At 40.2% G+C, this 12,481-nt stretch overlaps 1 protein-coding gene across 3 annotated transcripts in view; it reads right to left on the bottom strand.

Annotated features, from left to right (window-relative positions):
• The window catches only part of LOC102216217 (ral guanine nucleotide dissociation stimulator), a 58,146-nt gene that overhangs the window by 41,745 nt on the left and 3,920 nt on the right, over positions 1 to 12,481 (bottom strand). The window contains exon 1 of one of the 3 annotated variants that reach the window (XM_013910226.1): positions 4,133 to 4,418. The exons of 1 other annotated variant lie outside the window; for it this stretch is intronic. In XM_013910226.1, coding sequence (XP_013765680.1) covers positions 4,133 to 4,228 — 96 coding nt within the window. In that variant the 5' untranslated portion in view covers positions 4,229 to 4,418. Of the gene's footprint in view, positions 1 to 1,129; positions 1,190 to 4,132; positions 4,419 to 12,481 lie in introns of those variants that run through there. One more of the 3 variants, XM_013910229.1, reaches the window with a different exon arrangement.

Genomic DNA, 12,481 nt, shown 5'->3' with positions numbered 1-12,481 from the left:
AAAGTCAAACATAACTTTTAAAAACACAAGTATAGGCTCATAAGGCCCTGATGGTAAAAAACTACATTTCCGCAAAATGACGTCACTTCCGGTTTCGGGCAGTTCATGCCGGACATGCGATAGTTCACGCTGATGGACGTAGGAAGTGTTACAAACAGCTGATCGGATCGGCAAAGCGTGTTTCTGGAATATATAATATGCAGTTGTTGCAAAGCTATATGTGGAAGGAAACTGTGACTTAGGACAAGCTGATGGCATAAGATGTAAGTACAACTCCTCCGGTTTCATTTGCAAAAAAAATTATTGCGCTAGCTTACGTGGTTGCAGAGCTACGGGATTTAAAAATAGTTACGCAAAATGGAGCGTGTCCGCTCCGACCGGCTTTAAAGGGTTAATAGGTCAAAACTCTTATTCGCCTTATAGTTTCCAGTATTATTGAGCCCACAAAATGTCCTAAATACAACAGATATCCTCTTCATATTGTAGGTTGAAAAAAGCAGCTCTGGCAAAAGCTGCAAACAAATCAATTTTGAACTTTGACCATCAATATCATGGGTTATCTAACAGTTTTAACAAGAACACTGCACAAATTTAATGCCTATGAGGTACAGTTACAGAAATGGCACTAACATTAGAGCAGCCGAAAACACCACATAGACAAATTAATTGAGCTGAAACTTAATCGTACAAAATTACGGAGCAGGATCACTGACTGCTCAGGTGTTTCGTGCATGAAAGTCCTCTCTGGCATTAACAACACAAAAACTGTGCAACAGGAGCTTCGTGGGTTTCAATCCAAAGGTGTAACGTGTTATTTGGCCTATAGAGTAGCTCACAGTTAATATTGAATAATGTTTTGTTTGAAACCCTCACCTGTATTACACATGACATTTTTGGCTTTTATTAATACTACCTAAACCCTTTTTCAGTACAGCTGGGTGATACAGTAGTAGAGAGTTGCCATCCTTAATGCGAGCAGCGATCTAGTCAGTGAAAACATCAGTGTAGCCTTAAATGAGCAATTTCATATAAACTCTGTTGAACCCTTCAACAAATTAAAGAAGAAAAGGCCCAGTACTAATTTGAGTAGGTAAAGAAAGTCTATTACAAGTCTACCACAACTACTTACAGTCATCTGAGAGCAGTGTCAGGTCCAGTGGGATCTCCGAGTATAGCATTGTTGCTTGGAATACACAGTGTTTTATCACACACATCACTTTTTAGTAGAGGTGGATGGAAACACAACTAGAGCTTCAGACAACCTTAACCTGAGGTCTAATGAGTCAAAACACCAGTATGGACATGCAGAGCCTTTATTTAATTTAGCATACCATTACATGTGTGTGCTGGTGCATTGGGTGTGACTTTCTAAGCCCCTAAAACCATTTTGTTAAAGTCATTGTAACATGTTTGTTATAAATTTCTAGTCTCCATGGCTAACCCAGAAAACGTGAAAGTGATTTCATTATTTTTTTCTTTCTCAAACTTGACAAAAGACCAGAGTCAATTCTCTATTTTTTTAATAATAAAAAGACTTTACAACTGCAAGTCTCCACTTTTTTTCAGCCACATCCAGCCGTAACTACACCAAAAGCCTAACAGCAGGGAGCGCAAGTGACTTTGTTTGACCCCAGAGAAGAATTCGGGCCACATGAAACACAATCCGGTGATACAGCTGAGCCACTAAGTGAGAGTTAGAGAGAGACGATCAGCTGACAGTACATATCCACCTCTCACACTGACAGCACAGCAGAGGATCACATCTAATTAAATATTTTTGTTAGAGCAGATTTCCTACAACAACATTATGAAAGAAAAACTTTCTTGTCCTTGATTAACCTTGAAAACTGCGACTACGTTGTCGTTTCCAATCACACACTGGAAACATTGAGACTTTGCAGTTTAGTTCAAACATGTTCAGTATTTCACAGGTGGAGCAGACTGCCAAACAAAGCCACAGGAGGACGGTTTGTGCAGCCAACCTACCTGCACACGAACGCACCATCACACCTAACTTCATTCAGTTTACACTTGAAACCTCAAACAGAAAGACTGGATAACTCACGGTCACAACTATGTGGACACCCCTGTTACATTAATTCTTGATGTCTCCCCATTTTTTAAGATGTTGTCCAGGAAGATTTTAAGCCGCCTGCAGTGATACTAAAACACAAATCTATTAGTGACATTCAGCACTGATAATAAGGTGAAAATTTCTGGCCTATGATTGGTCTTCCAGTTAATCCCACAGATGCTGGATAAATGGGGTAAACAATTTCTTTGGTTCTTTGGTGCATTGGCTTCGTATTGGGAAAACGACATGTTTAAAGTTTAAAGGGCCACTGGGCTTGTAATACGCTGGAGGATAGCTTGATGTTGTGGCACAAAAACACTGATAAAGCTGGTGTGGCTTAGCTCAAACTGTGAAAAATGGCTGTCTGGAATAGTTTTTGCTTGGGCTGCCAGCTCACATTGTTTCCACATTTGTCATATTACATCCATACCTGCATGTCTAAAACTGCAGCTTCATTTTAGCCAAGAATCTATCATTTAAATAGCTGCCAAAGACTAACTGCAGGTGAAGACCCAAGAACAGAATAATTAACAACTTAATACTGAAAAAAAAAAATCAAACTATTAAAACGTATTACTTAAAAAAAAATCCTTCTGTTGAAGATAAAGCTCCCGCAACCCTCATACCAGTGTACGTGCAACTATAAAGAACTCCCTGTAAACCATTTTAATCTTGAGCTTCTTTCAGCCGCACATTTTATTAAGAGCAACACATTCACTGCATTCACCACGGGATCATTACAGACACGACCAAACATGTCAGGATTTCAAGGGGCACACCTTTATCTGCAGGGAGATGTTTTCCTGGGTGTGCAGAGTTTTATATCAGCAGCAGCCCGACACACAAACACACACACACACGATGCTATGTCACAGCTCTGCAACAATGAAATGAAAAAACTTGGCAGTAATAAACACATAAGCATCCGTCCCCATGCAAACAGATTCATGTGAAGAAACAGCCTGAAACCATGTTTTCAGAGTGTGACAGACTCTGAAATACAGCCAGAAGCAAAACCTGAAGGCAAACTGACAGATCAGGTGAAAAGGTAACGGAAACATGCAGGTCAACAGGTGAACATACGCAACCTGCAAACCTGAGCTCGGCACATTTTGACAGACCCTTTAGTAAAGGGGTGCAGACAAACCCCAGGGTTTTTATATACGTATATATTCCAGTTAGGTAATACTTCGTTTTTTCTCTTTGCCCACTTGCTAATTTGTTTCCTTTTTAATTGCTTTTCACCGTCCCTTTCACTCAGCCACTAGAAACCTTTCAGTTATATTTAGGCACAATTCATTTTTGGCTTAAGATATTCATCTTCACACAACACTAGTTGTGTTGATATATTATAACCAGGAAGGTACTGGCCCTTCTTATTAATGCTAAACCGGACCTCCTGCATAACTGAGACAGACCAGCAGCTTTGATGGAATAAAAATAACCTGTCCCAACAAACAGAACCAAAAAAGTCACTCCAATTACATTAACCCAATAATGGCAGCAAAAATGTTCTCAATTTGACTGCTTGTAAGTCACAGGACTTGTCCAAAAGCTCTAAGTGGCTGTAACTGCTCCAACGAGTCAAACAAAACAACGAAGACATAAAAGAGCAACGCAATTAACTTCTCTGGCCAGAAAAAGAAAATAAGTAAAAGCAGAGAATGGTGAGTGTTATCGTTCTGCGTCCACTAAGAGCTTCACTTGTAAACCACACACACTCAATACTGTAATCATTTACAGCCATACAAGTAAACAAATTAATAGATGTATACAGCTTAAGAAACACACCTGTGTCCGTTTTAAAATAATCTACAGACGTTAATACTGCATTAAAATACACATTCAGTCTTCTTTTTACAGTAAGCCTGCACGAATATATGCTACAGTATCAAATATGCAATTAGTACACAGGAACACACTCACACACACTCAAGCAATTAAAATTTAACTAGATACATATACAGTATGTATGAATGCACTTATGTTCCTCTCCACACACGCTGCATCCACACACACACGTACACCCAGCCAGCCTGGCGCGGTATCAGAGCTCACCAGGTCGTCCAGGATGGTGACGGGGAAATCGAACATGCACATCTTGACAGGCTGAGCGAGCGCTCTGTGCAGGCTGAACAGGGATTTGGCTTCCATGCTGTGCCCTGAACGCACCGTGCAGCCAACGCTCGACTGCACGCAACCACAACAAAAAACACAAATAAAACCAGAAGAAAAAATGAAAAAGGAGGAGCTCCCCAGTCTGGCTGCTCGCTTCGCAGTCCTATCACAGAGGACTGCAAAGAAATCCACCTCAAAGAAACCCCTCCACCTCCTTTTCCCCAAACACCAACAACCATCCACTCCCCTTCCTCTTCCTCTTCTCGCCTTTCTTCCCCTCCTTCTCCTCCTCACCAAGGAGCGTCTAACTGTCAGCAGCTGCTCTCTCGTCTTTCCCTCCGTCCTCTGGGGGTATTGCCCAACACCACTCAGCTGTTTTGCCACGACCGCAGTGCTCTCACATTCAGACGGAGGTGCTCGGACTCGCCACCGAACCAAAGCACACGTCTGCCCGGAAAAAATAAAACCTCGCCAAATGAAATAAAATGCAGCAAGTACACAGAGGGTCCTCCGAGTTGCTGTCTGACTCGCTTCTGCTTCATTATGCTGCAGCGATTTAATCAGGAGAGAAGGACCAGCTCTGTTTTGCTCCTGTAGTGCCAGACGGTCTGTGTGAGCCCATTAAAGATGAAGCAGGGTGACTGCTTCAGAGGCTGATGTATGAATCAGACTCTCTTCTCATTAATGTCGCTGGTAAATGTGAAGGCACGCATTCTGCTGAGTTACCAGCCCTCATTCTAAAACTTATTTTTCTTTTATAGGTTTGATGAGAGTCTAAAAGTCTGAAGATCTTTTCAACAGGATGTTAGCAAAGTCCTTTCTCTCTCTCTCTTTTTTTTTGGGTTGGATTTTAGTGTTAAATTTTATGTTTGATGGTCTCTTTGCTGTGCTCCTTCACTGCACGTGGGCAGCACTGACTTTTGCAGATATTTTCTGCAATGCAATTTTAGCTTTATTGCTGCAGAATTTACATTAACTCACATTTAACTTGACTTACTGCAAATACAACCTGAAACTAAAAAACAGCATGTGTGCCTCAAACCTGCAACATGCAGTTGATGCCTCTAGTATAACAAAGACTTCATAGAAATTTATGGTAAAATGACCTAAATGTTCTCTTGACCTCAGTAAACAGTTTCCTGATGGGTTTATGATCTTTGGCACTATTCTTACTGAATGCAACAATTATTATTAGACTCAAAGATAATGATACCGCAGAATGCTTTAGGGCGTGGCCACTTTGTACTTAAAAAAATATTATTTTTGTCAAATATACAAATTTATCAAACTGGATGTCAAATAAAAGGACAACAAAACAAACTAATCAAAATCTCCAAGCCCATAAACTGGAGTTCCTAAAATGGAAACATGAGGATGGCTCCAAAAAGTGTCCCCATGTCACGATCTAACTAAACATGTTTACCTGGTACAAAACATTGGTTTTGGCCTCTATGCAGAGTTTACCCCTTTCTAATGACTGTAGGGGAAAACTGGACACTATTGACTGGGCCTCATTGTCCCTGAACTTGACCTCTCAATTACATTTGTGTTGTTGGTGCCTTTTGGAGCATTTTAATGTCTTTCTTGGACGGTATAAGCCATCCAAAAAATTGACTGAGTAGTTTTTTACTTAGCACTAATCAGCAGGTATTTGCGTCATTCTACTTTTATACCTGTAGAGTGTGTGGATGGAGTATGCTAGAATTAGCTGATAATTAAACTCTCCACCCTCTCCAAATATGCTCACTTCTGGCTTCATTAAACCAGCAAATGTTGAAGCTTTGAAGCTAAATTACTGAGCAGCACCATGAAAATGTCACCGATTATCACTTGAAACGAGGAGGTGTCAGACGACAGTCTGTGAATCAGCTCTATCTGACAGTGGAGGAGACACATGGGCCGATTATCTCCTCGTTTATTGATCCATGAGGTAATTACAAGGTTGTTATTGAAGCTGCGGGTTACAAACAAAAAGAAGTAAAAGTAAAGTATTCAGTTTAAACTAGAGCGGAGCGGCTGAGATAAAACAAACCTTTTCAGTACATATTCTCAGAGTGTCTTTCATGTTTTTATTTGCTGTGTGTAGGTGCAGGTTTCCCCACAGCAGCAGGATTGATTCAGAGCCCACCGGGAACCATCTCGCCTCCAGCTGGACTCCGTATTGACATTCTGATATAATATCTTTGTCATGTTTGCAGCCTGAACCTTAAGGCTTTAATGTGCTTCTGCAAAGACTCAAAATACCTCTTGTGAAAGTCGCTGTATGTAGGTCACACGGCTGTTATCCTAAATGGCTGAAATGCTGATAGAAAAGAAGCAAGTCTGCTTTGACGTGAAAAAACAGGGTTAGAGTTGTGAAGACACGTTTTGTTTCTGAAAGTCTTTCATTTTTTCTCATGCATTTTTTGTAGACCTATCACGTGCATGTGATTCGGCAGATTATGGTATTCTGGTAGAAAAGATATGCTCAGCTGGCTTAGATCAACAGCACATTAAATGGTTTTATTCTTGTATTTCTGGTACAACTCAGACAGTAGTCTCCAAAGGTTTCACACCTCCTGCAGATGTTCCACAAGGATATTCTCCTGGTCCACTTTTATTCACCTACAAACTGCAGCCATCGAGCTACAGGCAGTTCTTTTTCTACACTTTAGAAAAAGACATCAGGAGATGAACAACCAAACTTGGCGCACAGGTATATGTTAGGCCCCTGAAGGTTCTTATTTACATCAGAAATTATGATGTAATCATGGTGCCTAGCAGTCATAGCCAAGAGCCTAACGTATTATTTATATCAACAAAACTTCCATCCATCCATTTTCTTCCACTTATTCTGGGTTTCTTCCAGGTCACAGGGGTGTATAAGTGCACATGCCACCAGGAAACCCTAGACTGCGGGTCGATTTTGTAATCACTGGGAACGCCAGGCAGAGGCTCCCATTTCCGAGATCTTCAACTCCCACCTTCAGCAGAGCTTTAACAGCAGTCCGAGAGAGACTGGGGACACCGAGTCCAAATAAACCATGTTCAGCACCTCCATTGTTGAAGCTGCTGCACTGAGCTGCAGCCACAAGGTGCTCGGTGCCTTTCACCGTGCTAACACCCAAACTAAATGGTTGACTCCGGTGGTGAATGGAACCATTAGGCAGAAAAAGGAGTCCTATCGGGCTTGGTTAACCTGTGGGACTTCGGACGCAGCCGATAGGTCCTGACAGGCCAAGCGGAGCGCAGCTCGGGCAGTGGCTGGAGCAAAAATTCATGGGAGGAGTTTGGAGAGGCCACGGAAAAAGAATTTCAGACTGCTTTGAAGAGATTCTGGCAAACCATCAGGCGACACAGGAGGGAAAAGCGGTGCTCTACCTAAACTACACCGCACTGTGTATAGTGCAGGCAGAAAGAATACTTTACCACATCTGCTAAATGTATCACATCTCATGCATTTCAGAAAAATTCTAATCAGACATAAGTTTGTTCCAAACTCTGATAAGACTGAGTGCATGTTAAAATGATCCAGCCTATGGTTTATATTGTATGTTATATTCATAGTTACAAAAGTGAAACTGTTGACTCTTAAAGATATTATGGTGGTATTGTTTATATGGAAAAAAGCACTTGATTCTTTCTGTTACAGTGTACTGGTTTTATTTCAGTTCAGGGGTTTATTTCATTGAAGTATAAGTTTACATGTATCTATCTGCAGTTATTCTTACACATGCTTATTTAAAACTGTGAACATGTATAATGTGTCTTTGTATTATTTGTCTGACTCTATATTATTGCACATCCTTTGTGCACAGGTCACTCTTGAAATAATAATCGCTGGTCTTGAGGAACTTGAAAAATTATAGCAGGGTCTACCTTATAGTATAAAGCATCCTTAGGCAACTGCTGTTGTGATTTGGCACTGTATAAATAAAACTGAATTGAATTGAGTAGAAAATTTGAATTGATTTAAAAAGTGCTGAATTCAATGATCCTCAACATGGAGATTTAAAAGTACAGCAGCCAGTAAAGATGAGGAACTGCCGCTGCTTTTTAAAAACACTATTAAGAAGTAAAAGAAGTAGCAAAGAAGCTGAAGGAAAAGAGAGCGAGAGGGCCTGAAACACCACTGGGAACTGCTTTCAGATGCAGAGACCGTCCCACGGATGAATACTGTAGGAGAGCGGTTGTCATGGAAACAGGGAGGCAAAGCTGGCTCTTCATAGGGCTATATAAGATAGACCCCCTCCTCCTCCTCCTCCTCCTCCGTCTATAGATACACAGCCAGGACAGGAAGCCAGAGTGTAACCTGCAGCTCGGCTTCCTGCGGACTCAGACAAAGACAGGACGGGCGGTGCAGGTACACGAGAAGTCAGTTCATCCGAGACACGACTACAGGGTGCAAACCTGTTATTACGGCTAAACGCTGCTTTTAGACAAATGATTACAGATTACAGAACAACAACAACAACAACAACAGTACTTGTTCTGACTTCTTAACACGAGACTTTCAAGGAAAGATCAAAAGAAACATGTAAACAGGAAAATATAACCTTTATGTTTGTTTGTTTCTATTCTTTGCTCAGTCTGCTGAGCAAAGAACAGAAACAAACAGAAATTATCGATTGAAAACTGGCCTGTAACCCAGTTTAAATCAAGAAGATCTTTAAGACCCTGTCAAGGACAGGGTAAATCTGGTCCTTCACACTTTTTAAACTGGTCTAAATATAATTTTTTGCTCCTCACAACTTTCAACAACATTAATGGTAATAATCTGCAAATTAATAAAAATGTTTTAATCTTATCTGATTTTCTCTGAGCATAAAAAGAGGTCGTATCTATTTGATATGAGATCATTTTTGTTTTGTAAACATCAAATTTGTCATTTTGATGTTCGCATCCACAATCCAGAGGGTTAGGCTTATTGTGCTGCTGACAAGAAACAGGCTTCAGAAAGTCAATGAACTGAAAAGAGAACTACAGAACAATATGTGTCTTTGAAGCTAATTTCAAAATGATGGAGATGTAAAGACAAGTTTCACTTTTATGTGCAGGCAGTTTTATAGCTGAAGGTTTGGCTAAGATTATTTTAATGACACTAAACATTCACTTTTTTCATTTTTTTTTATTTAAACCAACCCTTTCATATATTTTCTGTAATGCTATACTTATTTTTATAGAGCTATTCTAGTTTATTTAAGCTATTTCGTTTTAGGCTATATTCAATATTTTGGCTGCTGGGATAAATAAACATTGTTTTAAGTTAATCAGGAGGTTTGGGCAATGTGCTCATCCTATGAGATACATAAAGGATAGAGCCATCATAACATGCTTCAGAAAAAATGATTAGGTATTTTACGCTCACTCTTTCTCTGTCAGACAGAGCTGAACTGTAAAAAAGCGATCTACATACCTACCCTCACCTACAGTCACGAGCTTTCTCCTAAGGGTGGCTGGCCTCTCCCTTAGAGACAGGCTGAGGAGTTCAGTCATTTGATAGGAGTACAGACTAGAACTGCTACTCCTCCACATCAAAAGGAGCCAGTTAAGGTGGTTCGGGCATCTGACACGATGCCTCCTGGGTGAAGTGTTCTGGACACGTTCTAGCAAGAGGAGGCCCGGGCCAGATCCAGGACATGCTAGAGAGATTATATCTCTCAGCTGGCCTGGGATGCCTGGGTGTTTCCCCGGCAAAGCTCGAGGAGAAGGCTAGGCTGGGGAGAGAGAAGGAGAGATCTGGGCTTCTATGCTTAGATAGATGAGCAGATAAGCGTGAGAAAATGGACTGATGGATAGATGGACAGGATGGTTGGAAGTTATGGAAGGCAAAAAGAATGTGTGGCTGGTGATTTCGCTTAGAAAACACAAGAACCAATCAGTAATGAGAAAAAGATGTCAGGAGGTGGAAAAGGAAAGGGGTGAATCTTATGTGTTCAACTTCCTGCACAACTATGACACTGTCATATTTCGGCTGCAAAGAACTTGTAAACATATCTTCAAGGTCAAAAATTAAAATTCATTATTTTGCTTTTACGTCAGGATTTATTTGCTTTTACAAAATGTTCCATTCCACCCCTTAACTGTCACATCAGGCTTGTGAAACAGGTGGTTGTGAGTTGGCTCCATGGTAGAACTGTGATCAAATATATTGCTTTGGTTAACTAAATGTTATAAAAGTTAATTTAACTTTTTCGGGGGTAATGGTTTAGAGCTTTATGTAAATCAAACTGTACTTGAAAAGGCATTAAATATGAGTCATTTGAATGATGTCTTCCTATGATGAAGAGAGAGATGTGCTAAAAGGAAAGCAGAATATTAGATCAGAATAACTTTAAGGTTTTCAGGCTCATGTGCAGACCGGTGCTCTGATACATATGAAATACATGAAAGGTTTAAAAAAATATTTTGTACAGTTGTGAGACAAACATTTAAGTACTTATGTAAAAGTTGGAATCGTGCAAAGGTTTTAGCATTAAAATATACTAAAAATACTTGAAGTAAACATACTCATAATGCAGAATCATATTCATAATATTATTGGATTATAATCATTGATTCACTCCTTGGTATATAACTTAAATCCGATTGCTGTAGACAGCTTACACTGCTCATATAATGCTTTGCAGATTTATCTATAATATAACAGCATCGTATATTGGCAGGTTTATTTCTGCAGAGTGGCACGGAGTGCAAAGTACAAAACCTGCATCCAAATTATAATGGGGTAGAAGAAGAAAGTAGTATAAGGATAGGCACCGAATGCAATGGTAATCCAACCAATCACAGCTTTGAGTTCCTTTTTGGGAGCAATCAGGCTGAAGTAACAAATAATTATTTTTCTTAATGTCAGCAGCCTGATTACACATTGAAATAAGAGTTTAAGGTTACTGAAATACCCAGTTTGTTCTTAGTCTTTTGGAAAACACAACAGGAAGGCGACGCCGGTTGTGCAGGACAGAACGAGGATTTCACTCATAATTGTAGGGCTGTGCGATATGACCGACATAAGACATCTATCGTCCCGATAACGATATAAATTACAAAATTTTAACATTTTCTGTAAATTCTGTGAATCTCGGGCAGCTCGACTTGCGTGAAGTGTTTCCAGCTGGGCGTCGAGTAGCTGGAGTCGAGTTTTTTAACCGATGCATGAAACGATACATTTTTAGACACAAGTTGTAACGGCCGCCGTTTTCTTTGTGAGTATTTGTTACACGACGTGCTGCGGGGAAAAGCCTGTTCTAACGTTTGAGTCTAAGGTTTATTTTTAGGCACCTGGCGGCTCTTTTTTGTTTCTCATCCGTAAACACTCTGCATACTTTTTCACGTGATTCAGTTTATTTTGAAAAGTCTCAACAGGATCTTGAGCTTTATTGTGAAAGGTTTGTGTGGAAAATAAACAAGCGGACACGCGATGGTGTTACCGTCGTTGTTGCTAACGACAACGCATAAAAACAGGCGCTTGTCTGTCGGTAGTGTGGTTATATTAAATATAAGAGAAAGAGAGAACTTTAAGAAATGAATATAGCCACTACAGTGACCATCAGAACGATGAAAAAATATCGCCGTAAACAGTTTATTTTGTGACACCACGAAACAAACGATATATCGAACAGCCCTACATAATTGTGACTTAAAGTAGATCCGTGCCAACTGTAAACTGTATGTGTGACCATGTGCACAAATAGAAAGTTGACTTTTTCTCTAAGAGTGTAGCCTTGTACACTTCAGAGCTCATCCTGCTACTTTTTTCGGCAGTCACATGATCAGCAAACACCAGTGACCCAGTTCCTCTGACACATACATGCCCATGCAATAACAATCCCTCCTCTGAGTTTGACAGATGATGTGATATGCTTCATATCATGAGCTGTTTCTCTCCTTCTCCCTGCTTTACTCCTCCCATCATTCTGGTCCAAGTTCATATTAGCTTCTTCTGTCCAAAGAGGAAGGAACTGGCTTTTTAGCAGGATTTTTGAAATGAAGCCTAAAGCCAAAATGACTAAATAAGTTCAAGGAGCCTCTATGATACTTGGATGATAAACCATGGAAGTAATTCTGTAATAATTCTCATGCACTTTAAATGTCTTCAGCTGTTTTTCAGGCCTGTTTGGTTTTCATGAGCAGGACAGTTTCTGGAATCTTTCTGTTGGGCTTACTTTGTTTCTTTCAGCCTGCTTCACTTGCATCAGCGTCTCTTTTGACGTCATACTAAGAGTTTCAGTGAAAAGACACCATTTACTCATTGCTGTCATGCAACAACAGTAAAGCTCATTAGTCAACGATGTCCACTTACTTTTGAACCTC

The sequence above is a fragment of the Pundamilia nyererei genome, unplaced genomic scaffold (genome assembly GCF_000239375.1).
Source record: "Pundamilia nyererei isolate P.nyererei 1_Seehausen unplaced genomic scaffold, PunNye1.0 scaffold00038, whole genome shotgun sequence".
Lineage (NCBI taxonomy): Eukaryota > Metazoa > Chordata > Actinopteri > Cichliformes > Cichlidae > Pundamilia > Pundamilia nyererei.
The sequence above is the reverse complement of the archived record's forward strand: the minus strand, read 5'-3'. Positions and strand labels throughout refer to the sequence as shown.